At 53.6% G+C, this 27,677-nt stretch overlaps 3 protein-coding genes across 4 annotated transcripts in view; 1 reads left to right on the top strand and 2 right to left on the bottom strand.

The window, feature by feature from the left end:
* Positions 1-9,881: 9,881 nt before the first annotated feature.
* SERINC4 (serine incorporator 4) lies at positions 9,882-17,598 on the bottom strand. Its single transcript, XM_056865769.1, has 12 exons — positions 17,395-17,598; positions 14,607-14,768; positions 14,172-14,350; positions 13,971-14,050; positions 13,714-13,807; positions 13,373-13,584; positions 12,128-12,223; positions 11,909-12,035; positions 11,313-11,385; positions 10,605-10,665; positions 10,229-10,343; positions 9,882-10,104 (listed from the first exon to the last, which is right to left on the bottom strand). The coding sequence occupies exons 1-12, from the start codon at positions 17,596-17,598 to the stop codon at positions 9,882-9,884; spliced, it is 1,626 nt and encodes a 541-aa protein (XP_056721747.1).
* A 4,065-nt stretch (positions 17,599-21,663) lies between these two features.
* On the top strand, positions 21,664-24,752 carry HYPK (huntingtin interacting protein K). The gene is made up of 4 exons (XM_056865907.1): positions 21,664-21,847; positions 24,037-24,092; positions 24,506-24,557; positions 24,657-24,752. The coding sequence occupies exons 1-4, from the start codon at positions 21,668-21,670 to the stop codon at positions 24,750-24,752; spliced, it is 384 nt and encodes a 127-aa protein (XP_056721885.1). The 5' UTR covers positions 21,664-21,667.
* Positions 24,753-26,231: 1,479 nt separating this feature from the next.
* MFAP1 (microfibril associated protein 1) overlaps positions 26,232-27,677 on the bottom strand; it is a 54,773-nt gene continuing 53,327 nt past the window's right edge. For both annotated transcript variants that reach the window (XM_056865996.1, XM_056865994.1), the window contains exons 8-10: positions 27,121-27,280; positions 26,633-26,722; positions 26,232-26,433 (exon numbers count right to left, since the gene is read on the bottom strand). In XM_056865996.1, the coding sequence (XP_056721974.1) occupies positions 26,251-26,433; positions 26,633-26,722; positions 27,121-27,280 (433 nt within the window). In that variant the 3' untranslated portion in view covers positions 26,232-26,250. The remainder of the gene's footprint in view (positions 26,434-26,632; positions 26,723-27,120; positions 27,281-27,677) is intronic.

The following is a 27,677-nucleotide window of genomic DNA, read 5'->3' as shown; positions in this document are numbered from 1 at the left end:
GCCAGTTCATGAGAGGGAGGACATCTTGGGCATCTGGGCACTGGGTGTGTGTGTGGGGGAGGTAGTTGTGAATTTCCTGCATTGTGCAGGGGGTTGAACTAGATGACCCTGGTGGTCCCTTCCAATTCTATGATTCTAAGGAGAATCCAGGTAACTGCCAACCTGTCAGCTTCACATTTATACTTGGAAAAGTTTTAGAACAAATCATTGAACAGTCCTTGAGCATTTAGAAAGGATGGCTGTCATTACTAAGAGCCAGGACAGGTTCTTCAAGACAAGACATGTCAGACTCACCTCATCTTTTTTGAGAGTTACTACCTTGTTGGATCAGGGGAATGCTGTAGACTTAGTTTATCTTGATTTCAAGGCTTTCAAGGCTTTTGATAAGGTTCCACATAACGTTCTTGTTGACAAATTGGGAAGATGTGGTTTAGATCCTATTACTGTAAGGTGGATCTGTAACTGGTTGACAGATCACACCCAATTAGTGCTTGTTAATGGTTCCTCATCCACGTGGAGAGAAGAGATTAGTAGAGTGCCTCAGGGATCTGTCCTGGGCCCTATGTTGTTCAACATCTTTATAAATTATTTGGGTGTAGGAATAGAGGGGATGCTTATTAAATTTGCATGTTGTGTTGTGCAGGAGGTTGGACTAGATGACCCAAGAGGTTTCTTCCAGCTCTGTTTCTAAGGAGTGGTGGTGCTCTCCAGCTTACCTTTCCTTGGGAATAGTTTCAGAGGGAATCCATGTTGCTCTGCAGTAGACCAATCGTCATATCTGGTGAAGGGAGTTTTGACTCTCGGAAGCTCATACTTTGAAATCTTGTCGATATCTGAGGTGCTGCTGGGCTGGTCCTTGGGAACTTCCTGGTGGGGTGGGGGAGGCTGGAACCCTTTCTTCAAGGAGCAAGCGGCATGCCGCTGTGTGCTCTGGTGGCTCCTGACCAAAGGAAGGGGGGCATCTTCTGTGTTTCCTGTCCATAGTTAGGGGTACTGGTAGCCCCAGACACATGTGTCACTGGCTTAGTTTAAAAATGAACAAACAAAAACAACCCCTGAGTACTGGATACAGCTTGAGGCCCTGCGTGTACAACATTGGTTGTCTTTTGCTGCTGCTGGTTGTCCAGTTGAGTGGGCGTGGTCTGGCTTTTGCTGAATGTCAGTAGCAGAGAATGTGAACAGTCACTTCCTGCCACTTCCATAATAAGCTTTCAGCTTCTGTTACTCCTGCTTTGGCGGGTTGGTTGCCCAGTATAGGCAGCCGCTGCTTCCGAGCTCTGCTCTTGGAGGTGGCTGAGTAGTTGAAATGGATGGCTGCAGCGGAGCGATCTGACCGCTCCCAGCAATCAAAGAAAGCCAGGGGAGAAGTGGGCAACTCTGTAGCCTTCGACGACAACAGTGCTTCACTTGCAGAAAGGCCGCATGGCTGCAAACAGGGTGAGAAGCTTGTCCTTAAACTGAGGCTTACTGCATGCGCTGTTGGCTCGTGCCCTGGCAGCAGCTTTCTTTCCCATCATGTAAGAGTGCCATGCAGAGAGCTGCCTTGGAGCAGGCCCGGGGTGGTCGATGCATCTGGAAAGAAGCTCTTTGGCGTAAAGCCCTGGGCTCCCCAGGCTCCAAGTCGTCAGGCAGTCACAAGGGCAGTCCATCTTCTTCCATCACAGCCTCAAGGTTACTGAAGCCCTACTTTGCCCAGATTTCAGGGGCGGTCGCTGCCTAAGAAGAGCTTTTGGGAAGCCAGCACTGTTCTTTCCTGTAGCTGGTCTTTGCCTGCTGAAGGAAACAAAGAAACCAGAACGGCTTAGGTCTGTGCAAACTTGGATCTGTACCTGAAGTCCAAATGAGAGGGCTGGCTGCCCTTGTGAGCTGCCCTTCTGCCTGCACTCCCACGCTGTGCTCCTCGCTCCCTGGCTGCATCCCTCCTGGCTTGTGTCTGGCTGAGTGAATGGCCGACTCCTGCTTCCCAGTCAGGCACGGACCTCTGTCTTTAGTGTGGTCTCTGCTTCTGCATTACTTGAAGGCGTGCTGCTCAGGGAGAGTCCCTATCAGAGGGGACAGAACCAATGCGACCATCACACTGTGTGTGCCTACAGACTGGTTTGCTTCGTCTGTTCTGGATGGAAGCATGCAGGGGTGTTTGGTCAGTGGGGGTTCCAATGCAAGGTAAGTGTATGTAGCCTTCGACAATATTTTGTATGTAGGTAGTTTGACAGTGGTGCCCAGGGAACGTACTTGCGTAGACTGATCCATGACTGGGTTGATGCTGGGGTTAAAATAGTGAAGTTCTGATGGAATCTCTTGAGAGCTTCCTTCTCACATGTCCTGATGATTCAGATGCATGAGCACTGCCTTATATTGCAACCCCACCGACCCTCACACGCAGCTGGGACATGTAAAGCAATCCTATGTCTTGTCTATGGTCAAGTGCTGCTTTACAGTCTCATTTGTTCTGACCCATCAAACACCTTGAGAGTTTACAAAAACACATTTTTTTAATTACAGGACCTCCCACTAAAGTCAAGGAGCAAATCAATAAGCCAGACTGATACCCCGAGCCAGCCTGCTCTAAGACAGACCCGAAGAAGGCAACAAGCAAGTGAGCCCCACTGGCTGTCACCTACAGCTCACAACTTAAACCACTTCCATGCCTCATCAATGCCTTACAGCCCCTCCTCGATAAGGATGCTCCTTGTGCACAGGCCTTGGCTGGCAGATGTCCACCCCACATACACACACAGTTTAAAACGGCTACTTACCAACAACCACAGATAGAAACCCAGGAACCAAACCCTACAACAGACCTAGATGTCAGATTGGTCCCCATAGACTCGGGTAAACACTGTAATGGGACCTACCATAATAATGCCAACTATACCACCATGGGCTCATCAACTTAGCACATGATGGCATATTAATGTGCCAGCCGTGCCCTTCTGTTGTCTACGCTGGACAAATGTGTTTGTCTCTGCAGGAGAGAATCAGTGAATACTAGCTGGATGTAAGAAACCACAACATCCAGAAACGAGCGGGAGAGCATTTTAATCTGCCTGGGTGTACCATTCCTGACTTGAAAGACTTCATACTGGAATCTGCAAAAGTTCACTTTCGCCTGTCGCTCTGTCAGGATTTCAAAACTGACTTCTCATTCTTTCTTGGAAACGGCTGTCGTGTTTCTGAGAGAGCTCTCACGGAGGTTTTATGACTGGATTCATGCCTAGCCCTGCTACCCCTTGTTCTCCCCCCCCCCCAAAGATTTGTGTTTGAAAAGTTCCTGGTGGAATTCCCTCTCTGCCTTAACTCCTCTTTCTCCCTAAAGCAGGATCTCCACATATCTGAGGGATTGAGCTGTGACTCATAAAAGCTCATATTAAAATCAGTGCTGCTAATCTTGCCGGTGCCCCCATGACGTCTGCCACCGGCCAGGTCAACAGGCAGCATCGGGGGGGCGGGCGGTGTGAAGCTGCCCTCCACTTGCCCCAACCCTGCGCTCACAGCCCCCGCAAGCCGGCCTCCCTCTGGAGCTGTTCTCACTCCCCCCCCCCCTCTGCAGAAAACGTATTGGGCAGGTTGGGGCAGTGGATTCCTGCTCCTGAGATATTGGCTCACTCCCACTGTGTTGCCCCCCCCTGCCAAAACCCGCCAAAAGTGACTGCTGAATCTCCTGCCCTGGCAGCAGGAGTCTCTGCCCCTCTTTGCTCAACAGAGCAACTATTCAGCTGCCGACCCAGTCAGGAGTTGCTTCCACACCGTGCTCTTGCTCTGTGACACACACCCCCAACTCATAGTGGATTTAATTTTGGTTTTACGCATGACATCAGAACAGAAGTCCATAAGAAGCCTCCTGCTGGACCTGGCCGGTGGTCCCCACTCCCTGTGTCCTGTTTTGCACAGCAGCCTATCAAGTTGCCCTAGAGGCTGACAAAGAGGGCTTGGCGGCCTGGCCCTCCCTTGGGTGTCGCCCTCCAGTTCATCTTGTGCATCCCCCAACAGTCTGGGTTTTTACGGGGACCGCTGGTCCCCCCCCCAAAAAAAACCCACTTTGAGATGATCTTTCTTGAAGGGTTTTACCGAAAGTGGGTTTGGGGAAGTGCAGAAAGGAAGGAGCAGTTTCCCACGCCTCCTTGCTCACATCTGGCACCGTTTCCCTTTTTGTCCGCTTATCTCCCCTCCACGCACTCCCACTGGTGGGCTTTTTGCTCTTTTTACTCTGTTGCCGTACAACTATAGTGACAACCAATAACATTTTTTTTAAGGCAAAAGGCCTGGGCAGGAGACGGCTGGCAGGAGGGAAAAGCCACGAGGCGAATGCTTGTGCATTCACAGGGGTGATCTGAGCAGAACAGGGATCCTCACGAGGCCTGCGTAGGTAGGACTGACCGAGCAGGGGGCGGAGGAGGAGAAGAGGAGCGGCGGAGGAGGAAGAGGATCTGGCGGCAGCTGCAGGTCAGATGTCTCAACAACTGTGTCGCTGCACAGCTGCAGCTGTGGGAAGGAGCGCTGGCCTCCTGCGACGAGGCAATGCATCTGGACCCCAGCAACGTCAAGGCCCTTTACTGGAAAGGCAAGATACGGCTTGGCTTGGCGCAGTGGCTGAGAGAGGTCGGCTCTGGGCTGGGTCCAGTGTTCCTCCTTTGTGACTCTGCCTTGTGGGGATGGACGCTGATAGGTATAGGGGAGGAATGTGAGAGGCGGCTGGCTGGAGAAGAGCTGGGCCACTCAGCTGTTGGCAGAGCTGGGAGAGGACCAGGCAGCAGAGAGCCCTGCAGCTGGAACCTGCCACGAAGGTGAATTGCGTCATAGCACTGCATTGCACAGCACTTGGACTGGGGCCCGGGAGAACTGGGTTCAAATCCTCACACTGCCATAGAAGCCCACTGGGGCCAGTCAACTTGCCTCAGTCTAAACTACCTGACAGGGTTGTTGTGAGGAGGGGGCTGTGTAGCTGAGCTCCTTGGGGGAGAGACTGGCAGAGATGCTGGAGAGCCCTGGGGAAATCCGAGGGCCAAAGTGTTCCTCTTGGGGCGCACGCCCGGCATCACTGCTGGCTCTAGGTGCTCTCCCGGTCTCCCAGGGGGCTCTGACCCCTCCCCCAACTCTTCAAAAGCGGCCCTTTGAATTGCAGTGACAGAGGAAGGGCAGAAGGGAGCTCAATGCCGTCCATCCTAAACTGGGGGGGAGGAAGAGGGAAAAGGGGAGCAGTCTGGGGGCACCAAGACTCCCTGTTCATAAAGGGGTAGGGGGAAGGGACCTCCCACCCACTGCCCAGAGGGTCCCTCCTTTGCTGGCCTTCTGGGCTTGGCCAACGGGACCACCCTCTCTATTAGCCATTCATGTGGAGCTCTCCCGGATGGCCAGGCGGCAGAGAGGACAGCTGGACTGCAGAAGGTATGCACCAGGAGGACTCCTTGGCCGCTAGCTGGAAGGCCCAGACCAGACGAGCACTTCTCTGCCTCTTTGGTGAGAGCCAGCCTGAAAGCCCTGTGTGTTCCAGATGTGCCCCTCCTGAGTGTGTGGCCTTGGCAGGCTGCCTCTGTTCTTGCAGTCCTGTGTTAAGGCTGCTGTTGCTTTAGCCACAAGTGAGCCAAACTGCTGCTCCTCATCTGCGTTTCCCCTGGAAATGGCTTTGCAGCATTTGTGGCCTCTGGCGGAAGAAATGCAGCCACCTCCTCTTTTGGCCAGGAAAGGGGGCTCTGCCTCAGGGCCAAAGGCGGCCCCCCACTCCTGCCTGCAGATGCGCAAAGTGGCGAACCAGCACTGGCTGGCCAGGGGTCCCTGGGGGGGGGGCTTCCCCACCACCACCACCACTGAGCAAAGGCGTTGTGGGTCCCTTCGCAGCCTCCCATGTTCAAGTAGCAGCCCGAGTGGGTGCCCCCCCCCCGTGTCGCTTTTTTCATTCATGAGAATGAGAAGCAAGCCCAGTCGTGGTTCCAGATCCGCCACAGCCTCTCTGGTGGCTGCCTGGACTCTGGACTTTCTGAATTTTCTTACTGAAACTGACTAGCTATGCTGATGTCTCTCTCAGCCCAGCAAAAGGAAGATGGACGAACAAACAAGGGTCACCATCTCCCGGGCAGAAGGAGCCTCTCAGGTGGAGACCGTAGACTGTGTGGTTTTCGGTCCTGCAGCCCAAACCACCACAGGCTGCTTTCCCTGCTGCTGGTGGTGCAGTTTGGTCCCCCTTCCTTTGCTGATGAGTGCTGCGCTCACCTTCGTGTAGTCTGTGCTGGTTCTGCCTAGGAGCGGCCCTGGTCGCCGGCCTTTGTCTGATGCTCTGGAGGGCAGACTACAGCTGGGAAGGCGCATCCAGAGCCACAGGAGGAGCTGGCATGGTTCTTCTGCTCGAGGAAAAGGTCTGTTCTCCCCCACACGTAGCCCCTCGACTCCTGGACGGTAACATAAAAACCTCGCCCTGAAGTCAGAGCTGATGTAGGTCAGCTTCTAGCTTAAAAACTGGAGTCACCTTGGCAGAGTCAGTGATTATCTTTATATATATTTTAAAAAGTCCAGCCTGTTTTTCCGAATTTGAACCACTGCTCCGGGCAGTGACTGTGCCACAAGAGTCTGCCCCCGGTCCCTCTGCAGAACCAGCTTCTGATGCAGACAGGCAGAACTGGGGGCAAAGGTGGGCTTCTCACTACAGGGGCCGCATCCTCCTCCGGCGAGGGCCACCTTGCTCTTGTGTCTTTCCCCTCTGGAGACTTCCGATCCCTGCACCATATTGGCCTTTGTTTTTACAGAAATGGCTTTTTCTGTTATACTCCCCCCATTTCAAAGAATCATAGTGTTGGAAGTGACCATAGAGGCCATCTAGTCCAAACCCTGCTTAATGCACGAGAGCATCCCTGACAAGTATTTGTCCAGCTGCTGCTTAAAGACTGCCAGTGAGGGGGAGCTCACCCTCGGTAGCTGATTCCACTGATGAACAACTCTTACTGTAAAATATTTTCCCTAAAAGTCCAGCCGGTACATTTCCACCCAAAATTTATACCCATTTTTGCAAGTCCTATCCCCTGCTGCCAACAGGAACAGCTCCCTGCCTTCCTTTGGTATGACCTGCTGTGGTAATTTTTCTGGCTTAGTGGTGATGATCAGGGATGTGAAAGGGTATAGTACAGCCCAATCTCATCAGATCTTGGAAGCTAAGCTGAGCCGGTACTTGGATGGGAGGCCACCAAAGATGACTCTGCAGGGGACAGCAAGGGCAACCACTAGCCTTGGTAAGCTTTAATCACCACGTTTAGAGGACTGGCTGCAGGTAAGTCCCACTTGAATTACTTCTGAGTAAGCAGCATGTTTAGGATTGCACTGCAAAGCTCTCCCCCTTTAAACTTTCTGAGAGACTCTCCCCAACACACACACACACTTTCTGTCTGCTTTCTAACATCCAACCTGATGAAGAATTATGAATAGCTTTTAAGCTTGCATACTGTGCTGTGTTGTTTTGGTTGGTATTAATAATATTAATGAAGGTACTGTCTGGGTTTGTTTTTGGTTTTTGAATATTTTTAAATACAAGGACTGTGGCAACCCTTTTGTGGCTGGCTCCTCCCCCTGCGGCAACCCTTTTGTGGCAGCCATGTTGCTGCTGTGCCCACCATGCTGTGTCAGAACTCCAAATTGTGCCCGCAGGCCCCAAAAGGTTGGGGAGCCCTGCAGTGTAGCATTGCAGATTGCTTTGAATCCCCACTGGGGAGAAACGTGGGCTGCAAAGACAGAAGCAGACATTTTGGAAACACTGCAGGGTTCCTACTGCCCCCCCCCACTCACCGCCGCCGCCTTTGGGCACCCCACTGACATCCCAGCGCCACCTCTGCCATTCTGAGCCCGGCTGTCCTGGGCCTTTTGCTCCTGCTGGGGTGGGGGGTGGGGGAAGAGAGGCAGCCAGCACAGCCAGGGGTGGAGAAGGAAGAAGGCAGCCCCCCATCCATACATGGCTCAAATCCCTACTGCCCAGAAGGCCAACTTTCCTGCTTCTATAACATGGTGAAAAGGAAGTGGGGCCAGCAGCCCTTCGAGAAGCGGATCCTGTGAAGCATCATGCTGCAGCTGATGCTTGGGGAGGGGCCGGCCCCCATCTGCTTGCAGAAAGCCCCTCCCTGTACCCCGTGGGTAGGGAGGGCAGCGGGCACAGCTCTGGCCCCTGCACCTGCCGCATTCTTGCTACCGCTGTTGTAAACCCTCCTGTCCTTCGAACCTGCTCAACCAGCTGGTTGGAAACTAATACTATGGAGGTGGGATTTTCAGAGGTTTTCCGTGGCTGCTGTTTCCAGGGTTCTTTGGGGGAAATCAGGACAGTGAAATCAAGTTGAAGAACCAGACTGGCTTTGCCACCGAAACAGAGTAGAGAATCAGCTTGAAGCTAATCTGCTTGAAGCAAACTGCCCTCAAGACAGCTTTGTGCTACTTAATTCCCTGGTTGATTTATGCACCAGGAAACACACTGCGCCCTCTTGCCCGCCCTCCTTCCCTCTGCTGCCCTAAAGGAGAAGAGGAGTTGGGCTTTATACCCCTCTTTTCTCTACCTTCAAGGAGTCTCCAAGCGGCTTACAATCTCCTTCCCTTCCCCTCCCCACAACAGACACCTTGTGAGGTAGGTGAGGCTGAGAGAGTTCAGAGAGAACTGTGACTCACCCAAGGTCACCCAGCAGGCTTCATATGGGGGAGTGGGGAATCACCCAGTTCTCCAGATCAGAGTCCACCGCTCTTAACCACTACACCATGCTGGCTCTCTGAGAGACCCCAGAGTTTGGGGGGGGGCACTCTGCCCTCTCTTTCTGCAGTCTTGAGATGTTTTCCCATGTCTGCCTTCCATCACCCTTGTCTCAAAGGCCCCTGGCAGCCAGAGCACAGAAACCCTGGGGCTCCACCCCTAACAAGAGCACAGAAGCCCAAAGAATGGCCTCTGCTGTTGGGCAGGATCACAAGACGAGTCCCCTCTGGACCCAAGCCTGCCGCGAGGGTCCTCCCTGCTCCTCCTCCTCCTCCTCCAAAGAAGAGTTGGTCTTTATATGCCGACTTTCTCTACCACTTAAGGGGGACTCAAACCGGCTTACAATCCCCTTCCCTTCCCCTCCCCACAACAGACGCCCTGTGAGATAGGTGGGGCTGAGAGAGCTGTGACTAGCCCAAGGTCACCCAGCTGGTTTCGTAGGAGTGGGGGAATCAAACCCGGTTCTCCAGGTCAGACTCCACCGCTCCAAACCACCACTCTTAACCACTACACCACGCTGGCTCTCCACTGGACCCCCTACTCCCTCCGCCCCAGGTGTCATGGTAAAAATGAAAAGGGAGGCATTCAGCAGCATGAAAACAGAGTGAGCCTTTATTGGCAGGACCAGAGCCACATCCGAAGCAGCCACCAGCCTCTCTCTCTTGTGGAAATAATTGGTCCTGCTTTGCACTCCTTCTCTCCGTGGCAGGATCAGCCTCCAACCACCACTGGGGCACATGGGGGGAGGAAGAAAGCTACCCCCAACCTAGCCCACTTTTACGGTGTCACTCACTGACAGACCCTCTCGTTGGAGAAAACCCTTCTCTTGCTTTGGTAGCTCGCATGCAGGCTTTGCGCTCTCTGGGTGCCACCTCAGGTGTGGCTTTCCCTACTTCAGCAGCTTTGGAGCCGCGTCCCACACTTAATCCGTGCATGCTGCCCCCACTCTGGGAGCCCCCGCCACCTCCCTGCACGAGCTGCCAGGTCCTAGCGGCTGGGGCGAGCTGTGCTATGATCAGGGGTGGTGTGGGTAGCAGCATCAGTGTCCTTGGCATGCACTGGTGGCGTTGCTGAGGCCATTTGGTAGAAAGCCCGAGGGGGCTGATCACTCCCCAGCCCCTTTCTTGATGTCCACCTTGGGCAATCTGTTCATTCCGTCTCCAGCCTCCGGCTACGTAGCAACGCTGATGCGGTGAAGTGCACGCCGCCGCCTCCTCCGTATAAGACGCTGAGCGGGGTTGCTTGAGCAGCGCTGGTGAGAGTCCGGAAGGCAGAGCGGAGCCAGGAGAAGCCAGAGATAGAGCAGAATGCAGGCCCAGCCAGAAGCCACCTTGACCCAGAAGGTTGACCAGCTGCCATGTGTGAGGGTGGTCTCCAGCTCAGCATCCTCATAGCTGCAGAGAGAGCAAGAGCTAGATTGAGTCTTCCTTGGCAGATGCACAGTCTGAGGGCAGAGCATGGAAAGCCCACTGCAGAGGGGCTTGGCTGTAGGCAAGGGAGGGCAGGAGCCATCCCTACCTGAACCAGTTGGTGAGGGTCATCATGACATACAATGAGGCCAGGAAGAACACAAAGTGGAAAGCTGAGTAGCTGTAGATGACGTGGTTGGACTCTTCATGGTCCCCAGAAGACCCTGTACCGGGGACAAAAAAGCTGCATCCAAATCATACTGATCCAGCCTCGGAGAACTCTCAGCTAGCCTGGTTCTTGTGGGACGCCTCATTTTGGGCAGGAAGGGATTTGGCCCCGGAATCAGGAACAGCCGAGGAGTGTCTCCCAAAGACAGCGTGGCCGAGAGAGGGTGCCAGCTCCTCCTCCTGCTTGGCCAGGCAGAGAGGCCTGGCTCTGGGACTCCCAGACCTGAGACGGTGCCTGCCCCTCCTCTGGCTGGGGCGGGCCTCACCTGCCAGCTCCTCTTCCGTTTTGTCCCGGCAACAGAAACAGCAGGAGGGGTCCTGAAAAGAAACAGCACTGCTCAGGGCCGACTGACTGTCCCACCAACGGTGGGCGGCTGCCACCAGCACTGCCACCTCTCAGCCCACGAGGGCAGCCCAACGTTCAGGCACAGTAGTTTAGCGGACAACGTGGGCAGCAGGCCTGTTACTAAAAAAACCAGGCAAAGATCTTAAAACGACACATGCCCATTTCAAACCATCCTTGCAAGTGGTGATGGGCGCAGGATTTGGCCCACATTTGCAAGTATTATTCAGGGAAATCCATAAGTTATTCACATGGATGAAAATGCGGATTGTGTAAGCAGGTACTGGTGATTGTATACAGAAGATTCCCAAGGACCCTAAAGCTCCAACCACAAAGGCCAGCAGACAACTCCAGAAGGAGCTCGCCTCCTCCCCAAGGTGGTGGTGCTTGAAACCCAGAGCTAGGGTTGCCAACCTCCAGGTGGTGGCTGGCAATCTCCTGCTATTACAGCTGATCTCCAGGCAACAGAGGTCAGTTCACTTGGAGAAAATGGTCGCTTTGGAAGGTGGACTCTATGGCATTATATCCCATTGAAGTCCCTCCCCAAACCCCACCCTCCTCAGGCTCCACCCCCAAAATCTCCAGGTATTTCTCAACCCGAAGCTGACTACCTGGAGCCCACCTTAAATTCCACGCGGTACACCTTGATCATCCACAGAGGCCCAAACATCTCTGCCAGGATAGACGCTTCGTTGCTGCAGCCAGAAGCAGGGTAGAAATGGAGACAGCAGCAGCCATGGATGAGCAAAGCCCCCCCCCCCACTGGCCATGCAGCCTGACTTTTCTCCCTCCTGGCCCAGGATCCTTCCCAGAATTCCAGCATCCCATCAGAACAGGCGAGGGAGTCCATTCCAGACAGACCCCCCACCCCGCTCGGATGGCTCCGTGGGCAGACGCGGCACTCGGCGGGGGGGGGGGGATTTCATACACCAGATAAGGGGGTGGGTGGGGGTCAGTTTCGCAGATGCTTCCAGCATGAAAAAGCAGCCCTGGAAACTGGGAGGCGCCTCTCCAGGGCAAACTCTCTGAGCCTGGCTGCTTTGAAGGAGGGTGGGGGCGAGGGGTGCTTCATTCTGCCCCTGCTCTCATGCTTTGGGGTGATGAGGGGATGGCTAGTTTCTTCACCAACCCCTCACCTGGCCACGTCTGGTCCTTCTCCCTGACAATGAAGCTCCCCTGGGAACCGGAGACCTCCAGGGGATGCAGGCTTGTACCCACCAGGCAAAGAGGACACAGGCGTACATGACTCCTGCCCCCAGGACAGCCACAGCGATATCCTCCATCTGCATTCCGTCCTTGCCAATGCTGGGGAAGCAAATGGTGAGATTCTGTCCCTGGTACTGCACTGTGGGTGAGAAACATCAACAGTGAGCAGTCCTGTGGATCCGGCCCTTCCGAGGTCCCCAGGAGGCAAGGAGAGGGGAGGCGGATGCAGACCTTTCTCTGGAGGCCGGCTGGAGAGGGCAGAGAAGGTCAGGTACATGATGTAGCAGCAGATGATGGAGGCCTGAAGGGGCCTGGAACTGGATGGTCCTGGGAACAGAGGGGGGGGAGTCAAGGCCCCCTAATAGGCACCATGCAAATATCTGAATCGGGAGTCGTGGCCCCCCTTGGCAGCCAGCTTGGTCTCCACAGCCACTCTGTGCCTCTTCTGGAATTTAACCCCCTACTCCAAGAGTCTGTTCTGCCATCTCCCTAAATTGCTCTATGGGGCAGAAAGAGATTTTGCTCATATAAAGCCATGAAATCTAAATGTTAAATAAATGTATAATTGCCCCCTTTTTCCTCATGCATTTGGTTGATGGCTGATTGGATTTGCTCTGATATAGTTAAAATTTAATAAAATAATCAGAAAACCAACAACACTCAATGTTTTCGGGCACACATTGTTTTTCTGCAACGGGCTATCTGCCCAGTCCCTAGAATTTGTGCTAATCCATATTCCCCTTGCCTACCTTCTCTTCCCTTCCTGTCCCCACCTGTTACCCTGTACAGCAAAACAAGCTAACCAGGATTTCACATTTGCAACCAGAAAGGCCTGATCCACCACAGAGGAGCGCCCAAAAGACCCCCGTTAGTTCTGCCCAATTCTCATTCTGTCCATCTTTGACACAAACCTTTCCCATGGCTACTTCCGCACAGGGATCTCTCATGGAAGCAGGAATACCTGCAAGCTTGTTTTGTGGGCCTCCCAGGGCTTTGATCTGACTCCAAGGGGGAAAGGAAGAGACGGTGGGAGGCCGCAAGGCAGAGCGCAGCGCAAGGCCAGAGTCCGTGGCCGCTGTTTCTCCCTGCTCCCAGGATGCTGGCTGCTCCTGCCAACCCCGAGGTTCCCGGCAGAAGCAGCCTTGGTTTAAGAATAGACACTCAAGTCTCGCCATGGGAAACAAGCCCTTGGCTCATCCTCAGGGCTGCTCAGCCACAGCGCGCGTGCAGGGGGCATGGAGGACGGGACGAAGGCGGTGTGGCCACTGTTTGGGCCTTGCTGCTCGGTGGGCCTTGGAGCAGGGATTCCCCGGGAAGAGGGCCAGGCTTGGGACAGCCCCCTCCCCCCTTCAGAAACCAGATCCCTGGAACATCCCTGGTTTTGCTTGCAGCAGGTCTCAGACTGAGGACGTGACCACCTCAGTGCCACAAAGACACACACACACACACCGTCCCCAGCCCCCACAGCACACTCACGGAGGCGGACGCAGGGTGTGATGGAGACAAAGGAGAGGAGGAGGCACAGGCTGCCGTTGAACGCCAGCAGCCCTTTGTTGAGGCCGCAGCCACCAGGGTGGGTGTAGAATCTGTACAGGAAGGCGTAAGCCACGGAGGCCGCGGCGTAGAAGCCCAGCGTGGTCAGCAGCACTGCCAGGCACCAGCACTTGTCTGTGGCGGCACCGGTCAGCCTGGCGAGGGAAAGCTCATTAGGAGGCACCAGCCCTTGTGTCCCCAAAGCCGTCCCCTTCCCCAGCGACCTCCTCCTCCTCTGTGGCGCACCCCACCCACCCCACTGCCACCCGGTGGGGGGCTCTCACCAGTTCTTGTTCCAAGTGTGGGCGAAGGCTGTGATCAGCACCAGCTGGACCAGGATGAAGGCAAAGCCCCCACAGACCCCAACGAAGTGCCAGGCTGCGGGAGGCAAAGCCACAGGAGGGGGTCAGGGGGCCCTGCGGCCTGGGCAGCTCCTCCCATGTGCCCCCTCTCCCTCTGCCTTGCTAGGACGGCATTCTCTGTCACAAGGCATATGCCTTCCTGGCACTGCATGCATGGGTGGCTGTGTGTGGGGGGGTACCTCCGATGAAGCGCTGGTCGGGAATGAAGAAGGCTGCTGCCCACAGCCCCACCAGGACGAGAAGCTTGAGGAACCAGAACCTGTAACAGACCCAGAGCCCACGAACAAGCAGGCAGAGCCTGGATCAGCAAGCCTGAAACCCCCAGGGGCTTGGACCCCCTTTGCCCAGAGGAGGGTCCTCTCTCTCTCGCTCAACCTCACCCGTTATGCAGCAGGGCCCGGAAGCTGGTGCTGGATTTGACGTTGATCAGGAAGGCAGCCTGGCCCAGGTAGAAGCAGGCGGTGCCAAAGCAGATCCTGTAGACAGCGGAGTAGCCCACCAGGACGTTGCAGTTGCTGCCCCCTTGGAGATGTTCACACAGCACGGCATAAAAAGGCACCTGGGGATTTGGGGAAAGGCTCTGCCTGAGGCCAGCTCCGCAAGGCCCAAAGGACTCGCACAGGCACTGCTTCCGGGCAGAAAGGGGCCCGAGCGGGCGCTAGAATCATCCAGTGCCATGAAGAGCCAAGGGTGCCATGCCTTCTGCTGGGGACAGCAGCCCAGTCTTGGGCAGGGGTGAGCATCCCAAGGTACTTGTGATGCGACATTGGCCCACCCCTGGCTCTCATGCCCACCCTCACTTCGCCCTCACTCACGTTCTCCTTGATGGCTTCTATCACAGTGCGGGAGAACATGAAGCAGCAGGCGGCACAGGCCAGGAGGTGGAAGAGCATGTAGAGCAGCCGCGTGCCCGTGGACACCTTGGTGCGGGGGCAGCAGGGCAAGCTGCAGGGAGCAGGGCCACAGCAGCAGCAGATCTGAGTAGAGGGAAGAGAGTGGTGGGGCAGGGCGCCCGTCCTGGCTCAGTCTGTCTTTGGGGGCTGGACAAAGGGGCCAGGAAGCCTCCCCCTAGCCCTTCCGGTTCCAAAGGCAGGCAGACTGGCTTACCCGGCTACACATTATCTTGCCAACGGATTGGTGCCTCGGCACCTGAACAAAGGAGATGGGACCCAGATGGGAGTGTGGAGGTCCTGGGCCGTGGCCCTCCTCAGCCCATACTATACTACAAACTCCAGGGCTCAGCATCTCTGCCCTGGATAGTGAGGGGAGAGCCCTGCGGCTCCACGTCTTCTACAGGGATTGGAGGGGATTGTGAGGCTCAGCTGCCATCTGCTGCGGGGGGGGGGGGGATGGAGGCGGGGCAGGCACGGCCCCCTGAGCCCAGCATGCCCCCCCCCCGCAGCTGCTAGAGGGCTCTGTGCTGGCCAGGCAAAAATGCACAAGTAGCCACAAAAGAATGTTGCTGAGCCAACGTCCCACAGGGCCGAGAGGCAAATGGCCCAAAACATTCACAGTGGGGGGCAGTTCCTTGGGAAGAGCCAGTGCAAGACCATGAAATGCAAGGGGTCAGAAACAATAATAAAACATGCCCTGTGGCTGAGTCATCTGGTGCTGTTGGCTTCGCACCAGAATCTGAACCGACCCAAGAGAGGCTGGGCTTGCCCGCCCTCACTGCCTGGGAAGCCCTCACTCATTTGCTTTATTCTGGCGGACGGGTCTCTCTGCTTGCTCCACACAGTCACAGGTTTTGCATCTTCTCTTCCTCCTGATTTCATGGAACCAGACACTCCTCTCCTTCCTTCCTTCCTCTAGGCCCAACACGGCCCTTTTCAGAATCGCCCAGAGGGCTCTGCCTCGGCCACCAGTATGCATGGCACCTGCTTGCCTGGTCCATCTGGCTGCCAAGAGGAGGATTTAAGTCCCTGCTGATGGGCTTATGTGATTGTCCATGCCTCCCTTCCATGGGAGTTGAGCCCTTCTCTGCAACTGGGCCCATGGAGGCTGGGTGGGTGTCAGGGGAAGACAGCTGGGTAGCAAAGCTCTTGGGAACCCCAGATTGCAGGAAGCACCAGTGTTGAGGATTCAATGCGAGTTCCATTTCTGTCAGGGCAGTTAAAGAGTTAACTTGTTTACATCAACAGTTTAGATAGTCTCAAGGTGATGATGAAATGACAGATATAAGTATTCTATTGGCTAGGGAATCGCCATTGCAAAGGTGCAGAAAGGCATGGAGTCAGGATTGTTTATTACCCGGTTCCTTTGTTAAAGGTGTGAAACTTTGGGGCAGGATGTGCCAGTTGCTTTTTCAATCTCACAGAAGCAAGATGCCTGTTCTTAGCTCTCCTGAGCTGGGACACAGACAAAAGGGATTTAAGCCTTAGCACCTGCTAGCATTTCTAGCAAGATTTATAGGGAACTAAATAGAAAGATTGTTATTTGTTTTTACTCCATGCAAAACTCCCTATTTAGGAAAGTAAAGGATTTTTGTTTAAGAGAAAAGTCTTTGACTCTGTTTTATTGTGTGCTTGACTTGATTCTTTCTAACCACAATCACGATCCATATGGGCCTTGATTAACTCAACAACCAGGACAAGGAGAGACCCCAGGGAGCCAGGGTGTGCGTGTGTGCAGGGCCAGGTGACTCCCTGGCAAGAGTCAGCAGCACACCCCACCCTCTTTTGCGAAAACAGCCCCCTTGTCGGCCTCTAACCCCAGAAGGGACCCAACAGTCCTTGTGCGAAAAGCCAGGCGCCCTAGCCAGTGCAGCCAAAAGTAGACCAACCCCTTGAGTCCAAGGTGACAGTTTGGCCTACCCAAGATGTCACCCGAGTACGGGCTCGGGGTTGAGTTCTCTGGAAGCCATTATAAGAAAATCAGGAACATGTGTGGAGCAGTGGTTGCAGAAAGATTGTGGAGGCCCAGGTTCAAATCTATAGTCTGCTGCAAAGCTTGCTGGGCAACACTGGGTCAGTCACCACCTTTGCCCTGACCTACTTCACAGGGTTGTTGTAAGAATACAACAGAGGAGAGGAGAACTATACCAGTCTGAGTTCCTTAAAGCTGATACCTGCCCTTGTCCCATTCCTGAGTTGATGAGACAATTGGCTACTGTAATGATCTTCACACCAGCCCTACGAGGTAGGAGGGTAGGATTATCCCCATACTGCAGATGGGGGCTGAGGCTGGAAGAGAAGGGCTTGCCTAAGGCCACTGAGTGATACTGTCGATCGTGAAATTGGCCCCAAGGATCTCTCAGGTCACAGCTGTCAGCAACTGTGCAACCCCCCACCCCCAGCTCTCATGATCAGATGTGGGAAATGGAGACTGAAAGGAAAAATCAAACATATAATTATAAGACTACTTGTCTTAGCAGTAGTGTGTGCAAAAAGCATCTTGGGGTCTTAGTAGACCAAACACTGAACGTGAGTCAGCAGTGTGATGTGGTAGCTGAAAAGGCAAATGGAATCTTGGGCTGCATCAACAGAAGTATGGTGTCCAGATCATGCAAAGAGCCAGGAGACTGGAGAAGAGGTGTTGGAACCCTGGAGGCCGAAGAAGCACGAGGCGTCACCCGAGGCTCTAACTATGCAATACGCTCGATACCTGGGTCACATTGGCAGGTGTGCTCTTGGGAGTCAGTGCCTCCCAAGTGCAGAGTGCCCAAATTTGCATGGGATCCCTGCCGTGTGAGAGCTTCAGCCTGTTCCCAGGCACAGCTTTCTTGAACGGAAACAGGTCCAGGAAGCTGCTGTTTGGCGTATGCACAGATTTCTCCAGTGCAGCAAATGTGGGGGGCACCTTCTCCATAGGCAAGAGCTGGCTGGAGAAGCTCCCCCTAGTTGAGCGCTGGGAAATCCTTGTCAGGAAGGAGAGTGCCACAAATCCACACACTTCACCCAAGACCTCCTCTCCCAGGCTCCATCCACACACCACTGGGTCTCAAACAATTGTTGCGTGACAGAAATTGTTCGCCAGTGGATTGCCTTGTCTATACAGGGAAATCCCATGATGAATGACTGCCGGAGCTTAATGACCCCGCAGTCTCCAGACATGGGGCTGCAGCACAAACATGGCTGCTCTGCATCCCAGTGATCTGCTGTCGTGTCCATTGACACGGCCGTAGAGTGCGGCACGAGCCTGGTTCTTTGTTCCCTGCTGCCCTCTTCCACCTGCTTTCTCCCCAGGAATCTTACACCTGACCAAGAGATCTGTTCCCCCCCTTTTTTGGGGGGAATGGATGAAATCTAGTGGCTGCCTTGCTTGCCTGAGGGGCCACTGTGGCCCTCACCTGAGCAGCTGCTCTCTGCCGCTCACCCCAACGGTAGCTGCAGGGGGGGGAGAGACGCCCTGGGAGGAGCCAGCAGGCAGACCCCCACCTTCCCTGCTCGCTTTGACATTGAGCTCTCCTGGGACATTTGGCTGGCCACAGCAGGAGGTAAGGAGGGGAGGTTGGGAGTCTGCTGTGACCCAGCAAGACCACCCTGGCAATCTTCTTTTGCCATCCACCCACAGTCGAGGAAAGGTTTTGCCCAGCCTGTGAGGGACTTAGTGCCCCACTTAGCCTGCTACCAGGGCCCAGGAGCATGCCACCAAAAGCCCTGACCCCACTCCTGGGGGAGGCACACCTCGACTGATTATACACCCAGACTTCACAACAGCCGCATGATCTACCAGAAACCTTTGCTGGAAGGATCGCTTTCTTAAGCAAGCTTCCCCTCGGCCGGGCCTCCCTCATGTTACAATATGGGTTGCTTGTTTCCCGGACTGGTCATGGCAACCCCAGTCGATGCATGCCCCCACCTCTCCAGAGCAAGCGGCAAGCCTAAAGCCGCCTGGAAAAAAGCACCCTATCATCCTGAGAACCGGCAGTCAAGGAGCGGAGGCCAGGTCAAACCTCCAGTGAACCAGAGAGAGTCCACTATTCACAATGCCCCCGTCCCAGTGGAAGCCATCTCGCAGGAAGCTGTCAGCACACAACCACCGGCAGTGCTCCCCCCCCTTGAGTTGATCGACTTTATTAGCTAATCATTGAGAGACGTTAAGACAATAAATAAACAACATTCCTCCGGCTATGCAAAGCCATGCATTCCCGGACATCGCGATGTGCAACTTGTGTATGACCAGTAAAACCCATCAGTGAGAGACGTCTGAATATCCTGGGATTGCACAAATCAATGGAATCAGTATAGCCTACTAAATTTCCCCCCATCCTCACCCTGGTAGCTGATCGTTAATCCTTTTGTCACCTTTTGTCTTAGCTTGGGAACCATGAAGGTAATCCAATCACCCTCCCCCTGGGAAAATAGTATAACTGGGGTCCCCATAGTCAATACCTTACCTTAGGTCTTCCCCTCCTTACTTGCTGTCACTCTGCCGGTCTGGGTAGCAATGCTAGACCACCCAGCTTTCCAGCCCTGCTGGTTAAGCCACAGGAATCCATACCCCTTCCTTCTCCTTTAGCCTACGGAACTCAGGACATCTCCGCTCCAGGAGAGGTGCAGTATTTCCCCTTCATCAAAGCAACTGCCACATGGGGCAAACGTCTCTATATTTTTCTCTTTAATTCCGAGACTCTGTATGTTGTGTGATGCGTATGTGTAGTTTTGTGTGTGTGAACATATAATCTGAGTAAAATCCTTTTAAACCTAATTCCATTGCTTCTGCCTCATTTACTGGTTATGGTATGGACTCTGGTATACAAAGGTTGCATCCCTGCTTAAATTATGCCCATTGCCGGTTACTGATTCGCTAATTCCCCCATATAACTCATAACCGGGCATTTTGGCTAACACTCAAGGCGGTGGATCCCAGGAGCATGCCCTCAGTGAAGCCCCCTGGAGCAGCACCATCCTCAGCTCTGGATGCACAGCCCAGACCAGCCCCCCCTTCTCCTCGCTTACCTGAGCCACGCAGCAGGGTGGAACCATGCCTGCCCTGGTCCCGAGGCCCCCTGCTCCCCAAGGGAGAGCCTGGATGTGCTGGTCTGAACCCCTGGCCATTGGTTCGGGGGTCTGTGGCTCAGGCCCCTGCCTAGCGGTGCAGTGCAAGAAGCAGCACCGGCACAACCCCCCCCCCCCCGCTAGGAAGAGGGCAAAGAGAAACTGGTCCCAAGGCAGAGGTTGGCTGGCCACCTCCTGCGCGCTCCAGACTTGCGATTGGCCAAGGTGGGGAAGGCCTAAGTGAAACCTGCCACTCTGCCTGATTATGTCAAGAGCCAAATCTGCCCCGTTAACCCTCTTACCCTGCAGAAATAAAGAGCTTAGCAGCTCCTCTAGGAGCAGGTTACAAAGGGCATTTTTACCTTAAGTCACCCCTGGAGGCAAAATGCAAAGCAAGCTGAAGAGCAAGAGCCCGAGGAGAAGCTCCGAGGCCTGCAGTCTGAAGGCAGCTCGTGGGATGGTGGTGTTGTGCCTAAGTAATCATACCTGCATCACAGGTATGACATACAGGCAAGCATGCATGCAAAAGCTGTTAGCTGGCAGAAGACGCTTCCCAGTGCCCCCCCTTTCCTTTAGCACCAAGCACGTAGGCCCGCACACACATTCCAAAGGCTGGCATCTTTCACATAAGGAAAGGCCCCAACAGCCTCCCTCCCACCTATTCCTCCTTTTTGATACTTTTGCTTCAACCTGCAAGGGAACATTCTGAACTGCTCAATTAGACAGGCTCCATTCATTAATGTAGCAAGGCTCATGCAGGCACTGTAGAAACTAATGACGGTGCGTTGACAAGCTAACAATGGATGTTAAGAAAATGTATCATTGTTATATTGGAATGTCAAATGTCTATAAAACCTCTTGCATTTGCCCTGCTTTGGGGTGACAGGATTGCAGAGATGTTTGTCTGTATCCTGGCTCACCCGGTTATGACTTCTTGGCCAATAAAGCAAGCCATAAGCTCAAACCAACCTCTTTGCCCTCATTTGCTCTCCATTGGACTCTACGAGAATGGGGGGGGAGAGCACTTCAGTAGGATGCAGGGGGGGGTGCGCTGGCAGGTCTAAAGGCCCCTTTGGCACAAGCCGGTTTTAGTGGTGTTCATTTTTTTTGCAGCCAATGATCAATTATTTATTTTAAGTGCTTACGGGTCCACCTTTCTCCCAGGTAACTGGCACCCAAAGCAGGCCACAAAATTTAAAGCAGGAAACCACAGAGCATTTAAAACACAATTGTTAAAAACCTGGGAAATAATGCCCATAGGAGACGACCCATCCCCCCGCCCCAGGAAGTCCAAGCCACCGAATTGCTGTGGCAAAGGCAGCAAACGCTCCAGTGTTAGTGGGGGGGGGGGGGGGAAGCCCCCGAACGACCCTGGGGCCGCGGGCGAAGGAAGCCTGCCCACCCCCCCTTCCAGGGGCCCGAATGCCCCGCGGGTGCGGCTGGGCGGGCCGAAGGAGGGGCGGCGCTGGGCCCTTCCGGGATGCGGGGGCCCCACATGGCGGGGAGGGGCGGGCAGCGCAGCGCCTGCCGGAAGGGGAGCGCCGCCGGGGAGAAACCCCCACCCACCCACCCACTCGGCCAGGGGAGCGGGGGCTTCCCACCCCCCCCCCCGGCTGCACGCGCTCCCTAGGCTGGAGGGGCCCCATCCGCGGGACGGACGGGGGGGGGGGAGAGGGGCCGCGGCCGGCAGTGCGCGTGCGCGCCCCAGACGGGCTGGGCTCCCCCGCTCCGCACAGGCGGCCACAACCCCGCAGGGCCGCCGCCCCACTTCCGCCCTGAGACGGGAAAAGGGAAGTCCCGCCTTCGGGCCGCCTCCTTCCTTCGCGGAGCCGCGCTTCCGGAAGTGCGCCGCCTGCCCGCCTGCCAGGGGCGCCGGAAGGGGCGGGGCGGGGCGCCGGAAGGGGCGGGGCTCGGGCGGCCGGGCGAGCGGCGCGGCGATGGCGGCGGAGGGGGACGTGGAGCTGGAGCTGGAGGCCGAGCCCAACGGCTCGGCGAGCGGCGCCGACGGCGGCCGGCCGGCCGAGAAGCCGCGCAAGCACGACAGCGGCGCCGCCGACCTGGAGCGCGTCACCGACTACGCCGAGGAGAAGGAGATCCAGAGCTCCAACCTGGAGACGGTAAAAGGCCTGGGGGGCCGGAGATCCGGGCCTCGGAGCCCCCGTCGCGCCGGGGCAGGAGGCGCCCCGAGTCCCAACGCCCGTCCTCCGCCGGGCGGGAGGAGGACCCCTGTGTGGGGGTGGGGGGGCGCCTCTCACCCCCTCCGAGCGGCTGGGCCCCCCCCCCAGGGCAACTCCTCTACAGGAGCGGCGGAGGCTAACCTGGGGGACCGGGTTGGTTTCCTCACTCCTACACACGAAGCCAGCTGGGTGACCTCGGGCCAGTCACAGCTCTCTCAGCCCCACCCACCTCACAGGGGAGGGGAAGGGAAGGAGGTTGTCAGCCGGTTTGATTCTCCCTTAAGTGGCAGAGAAAGTCGGCATAAAAAAACCAGCTCTTCTTCTTCCTCTTGGCCAGCCGGCTTCTGTCTTTCCATTGTGAGAATGGCCACTCCTATGCTTAAAACCAGGTCCGGGTGCTGTACGCTCTCCGGCACATTCCCACCAGCATTCGCCTTTGGCCTAATGACTAGGAATACATCCAGCATCATGCAGGTCCTAACAAAGTGATCCAGGGTGGAGGACCTGGGAAGCTACAAGCCAGTTAGCCTCGCATCTGTTCTAGGCAGAGGGGTGGGAATTATTGTGAAGGGCAGAATACAGAGCAGAATGAGAGCTGCCAAAGCAGCGCTTCTGTACAGGGAAGTCCTGCTCTGCCAACTTGCCTGGACTTCCAGAAAGCGTTTGACGGGTTTCCTCACCAAAGCTTTTGGCACAAACGCTTAACAGTCATGGGATAAGAAAATTTGTTCTTTCTTGAATTGGTAACTGGTTATAGAAGAGGTAGTAGAGGGTGGAGATAAATGGACAGTTTTCACAGTGGAGGGAGGCAAGTTGTAGGGTCCCCCAAGGATATGTGTTGGAGTTGGTGCTGTTTAGTTTTTTCTCATAAAGTACATGGAACAAGATCAACAGAGGGGTTAGCAAAGTTCACAGCTGATACTGAGTTATTCAGGGTAATGAAAACACATGGGGGATATTTGTGTGGATGTGCAACAAAATGGCAGGTGAAATTCAAGGTTAGTCTGCAGAGTAATGCACATGGGGACAATAAACCTGAATGTCACATACGCACCAGTGGGGTCTGAATTGATGATCACAGACCAAGAAAAATACCTTGCAGTTGTGGTTGGATAGCTTGCTGAAAATGTCAGCTGTTAGCAACAGTGAATACAAAAGGCAGATTCCATGCTATGAACCATCTGGCAAGGGACTGAAAATAAAAATTGATAATACACTGTATTTATTTGAATGCAAGACTTTTTGTCCCAGATATGCCATCAAAAAAATGAGGGGGTCATCTCATTCTCATAATTCTGTGTGTTTTGAGGGGGTCATTTTCCTTTTGCGTAAGTACAGTAGTTCTGCCCTTATACAACCCCCAACCCCCTGGTGAGGCCTTATTTGGGATACTTTGTACTGTACTTGATGCCACATCTTTAAAAAGGCACTGAAGATCTGCAAACAGTGCAGAAAACGTTACCTGGTGCTTTTTAGTTTAAATAAAAGCAATTGAAGAGTGACCTGATGGAGGTCCACATAATGATAGTGTAGAGAGAGAGAGCTTTTCTCCTCCCATAATTCTTCAACCTGGGGTCATTCTATATAGCTGATATGTAGTGGATGCATGACAAAGTACTTCACACAACTTGTGACTGACTTGCAGGGCTCGTTGCTATGAACAGCCACTAGCTGAGATGGATTAAAAGGGGGGGTTGGATAGATCTAGGGGGTTACCGCACTTTGTATTCCCAGTGATGTATTAAGAGTTTGAAAATGTTATAAAAGACATCGCTTTAAAAGGGTTTTTGGATACCATGGCTTATAAATGGTTGGAAGACGTCTTCACAGCTAAAGGGGCCAAAGTGCGAACAGAATTTTTTATAACGTTTTGAAACTCTTAATACATCGCTGGGAATACAAGTGCGGTAACCCCTCTAGTGTTATGAGCCATGGTAGCCAAACATCTTCAGATGCAGTGTGCTTCTGATCATGACATGCTGGGGACCAACTTGCCCCACTATGGGCTTCCCTGAGGCATCTGAGGACCTGCTCCTGGAAAGGGGATACTGGACTAGATGGACCATGTGGATAATCTGGTAGACACTTGTTGAATTCTTCACCTATTCTGGAATTACCTCCCCCCATAGGCTATGTCTGTGATAGGAGACCGAAGATCCAGAGAGCAGAAAGCCAAGCAAGAGCGGTGAGTTCTTCCTGTCATGGGACAGGCATGTCAGCTGCTTCCGCAGCCACCCCTGTAAGAGTTGCCAAGTGCGCCAGCCACCAGCTATGAACGTGACTTGGTACGAAAGCAGATCCCTGTAGCTACAGCCGAGCGCAGGACAGCGTTTGCTTTTTTCATAAAGCAGCAATTTTCACACTGGTTTAACTGCATAAGGATGATGTGCATGTTTCACATGTTAAGAAATTAGTTTGGCCATAAATCCTTATTATCCCTTCTGTGAGTTCTATTGGTGCAGCAACAGAATTCGGCTTCTGTTCATTGTGCTGCAGGCACAAATGCAAGTGGGAGCCTGTGGAGTTTCCCTGCATGGCTTGGTTGTGGAGTTGGAGACTGTCTGGGGGCCCTGAATAGTTTTTCTTCTTTGCTTTCAGAGAGAAGGAACTGGCCAAAGTTACTATCAAAAAAGAAGATTTGGAGCTGATTGTGAGTCTTAGTTTTGCCAGTGGTTTATAAGAATACTTCTCTGCAAGTATTACATGGCAGATGCAGCCCCAACAACTCTTTCTCTTGTTTTCCTGATAGATGAACGAGATGGAGATATCCAGGGCAGCAGCAGAGCGCAGCTTACGAGAACACATGGGAAATGTAGTGGAGGCACTGATCACGCTTACCAATTGAGAGGACTTACAAAATGAGGAATAAAAGAACTTTGCCTTTTCTTAGCATGTGGTGTACTGTATTCAACACCTTAAAGCTACTGGAATAATGTGGTTCCTATGAGATTGAGCAGGATACACTGTATGACCTCCACCCCCTCACTAGGATGAGACTGGTGGTCAAAAGAGACCTATTATCTCTTGCACATGAAAGGAATATCCTTATTAATGTCCAAAATAACTTTTTGTTGGCATAATAAAATATACTATAGCACAAAACAGTGTGCAAGCTTAATCAGGCAGCATGTTACAAAAACAATATGTGTGTGTGTGTGAAGGGGCATGAGCCAAAGGGACAGATTTTACACTAAGTGTAAAATGCTGAGCAGATGTGTAAGTTTAATATTGTGCTGGTGTTCAATGCACTGCTGGCATTCTGGGAGCAAGTAGTAAAAAAAATGTATCCTTGCTGTTGGAAACACAAAGCTCAGTGGTCGCCCAAATGTCTCTAGCAGCAGGTAAGGTAGTAAGATCATGTGCAGGCTGAGAGCCCGGAAGCACCTGGTGGTCCTTGGGCAAAATGGGCTTTGTTCTGATGCATCACCTGAGCTTCCTCTCTAGCAATAAGTGAGTGCTACTGGTGCACCCTGCATAGCTGCTCAGCATTTTACACACAACTGCCACAGGAATGGCTCTTAAGATCATAGCTGCATCTCTCCCAGTGATTATGTTTTATTACCTCCAGTCTGCTGAAGAGCTCTGGAGAACTTGACAGCTTGCATGCAGCTGTGTCATTTGTTGGCTGGAGTGAAAGGCATCATGTGGATTTTGTTTCTCATTCTGAAGCAGTAGGCCTTGGCTGGTATGTTGTGGTATGGAGAGCCTACCAGCAGCTGCCATCACCTCATTGTTAACCTGTTCTAAACTTCTGTAACTGTAAGACGTTTTATGGAACTGAGCACAGCCCTGCTATGAACAAAGGGGGGGGGGGAAACTGACCAGGCCTCTGGTGACTGAGCCTTTCAGGAAGTTCGGCTGGAATGCTTTCGGGCATTTCTCCCAACCCCAGCTGAGTGTTTACATGACCAACCCAGGCCATCGTCCTTACGCCATCAGAGCAACACTCCTGCCACCAGCGAGCCTTAGTTGCAGCTCTTGCAGGGCTTCCTCTTTTCCATCATCAAGCAGCACAGCAGCATTGTTAAAAAAACAAACTTTAATATGGTTTCATCTTGCTTTCCCCCGTTACACCCCCATAAAGAACAAAAAATAATTTACAATCTGCCAAAAAAGCACACACCCCTCCCAAAGGACAGGATGTGTAGTGGCTGCAGTTCTACTGCCGGGGAGGGGGGTCCAAGAGCCTGCTGAACTGGTGCTCACTGGCTTCTCCACTACTCTACCCCCTCCAAGTAAAGAGGGGGGGCATGGCTCTTGCCCAGGCATGTGGTAACATTCCAGGATCCCAAGCATCAAGGGGTCAAGCCCCCCTTCCCATACCGTACTCTGTTCTTCCCCCTTCAGTTAACCTTCCGTTTCTTGGCAGAGGGTCTCTCAAAGACATCCCGCACCCCAGCTGCCTTCTGCTTGAAGAACTTGGTATTCTGTGCGCTCTCCTGGCCCCAGGCAGAGTCAAAGGAGGTTGTATCCTGGTCCACCAGGTGTGTGTACTTAGTCCGCCCAGAACGGCCAAAGTTCTTAACCTGGAAAGCAGAACAGAATTTTAAGGAAATTGTAACTTCAGGTAGCGGTCAAAGAAACACCCCAGGCATTCAGGGTGTGTGTGTGTTAATATGCATACATATGGAAACAAAAACCCAAGTTAGCTGCAGCCCCCACTTCCTACCTGGAACCCAGGCAGTGATTCCATGCTCCCCCCCACTACTCTTCCTCCATACTCACCTGCATGACTTTGGGCAAGATGGTCTTGTTGAAATGATCCTCCAGAGTGGGGGCGCTGAAGTCTCTCTTGTACACATCCTCATCTTCATCCTGGGGAGTTAAAGAGTCAGAGCTGAGAAGGGGGCCGGGCTTTTGCACTTTTTATCCTCTCCAAATGGGCCCTAGTTTGTACTGGAGGAAAGCGGCACGATGGCTAGTCTAGGGAAACAGGCCGGTTCTTAAGGTAGGTTATCCACTGTGGCCCTCTTTCCACACCTAGCTGCAACGCCATCAGGCACACGGCGAACTCTCACCACAGCTCCCATCACATTCCAGCAGCAAGAAGCTTCAAAAGTGCCCTGTCTCCTACTGGCAACAGCTCTGTCAGGCCAGAGGCAGGGGCTGTCCCAGCACCGCTATCTGAAAGCCACGGGTTAGAGATGCAAGAACTGTCTGTTCGCAGACTTCGGGCTTCTCTTGCCTTCCCCCGCACCCCAGGACTCACATACCATGAAGAAGGCTCCCCGGTGGTAGTACTTCTGCAGGAATTTGTATTTGCCCTTCACTGCCTTATTGGTGATGACTTTGCCATTTGCTCGGAGCTCTGCCCGGCGTTCCTCCTCAGTCAGGTTCCGCACCCGCTCAATCTCTGCCTTCTCCTTCTCTAACCTATAGGAAGGAAAAGTTCAGTCTAACAATCAGCACAGATGATGTCATTATGCCTTTTACCAGGGTTGTGTGACTTAAATTTGCCCAGGAAAAAAGCAAATGAAAATCACTGTTTTCAATCAGCTATCCAACTAATTTATGTATTTCCTGAGAAAGAATGCATACTAATCAGTTGCCCTGATAACTAATAAGCCTTCACAGTACTAAAATTTCTGCTATAATCATACATATATCTGCCGCAGGGGTAAATTGTGATGTTAAAGATTTAGCTTTGGCTCCTACTGCATGAACGCATCAAGCATCACTTGCCTAAAGACTAAGTATTCAGAGTTTTCTAGAAGCAAGACTGGTAACGAGAGCCGAAAAATAGTCGAATTGTTGCAATTTACACAATAAT

This window comes from Euleptes europaea, chromosome 20 (genome assembly GCF_029931775.1).
Source record: "Euleptes europaea isolate rEulEur1 chromosome 20, rEulEur1.hap1, whole genome shotgun sequence".
Lineage (NCBI taxonomy): Eukaryota > Metazoa > Chordata > Lepidosauria > Squamata > Sphaerodactylidae > Euleptes > Euleptes europaea.
This window is presented reverse-complemented; position numbering and strand designations above follow the sequence as displayed.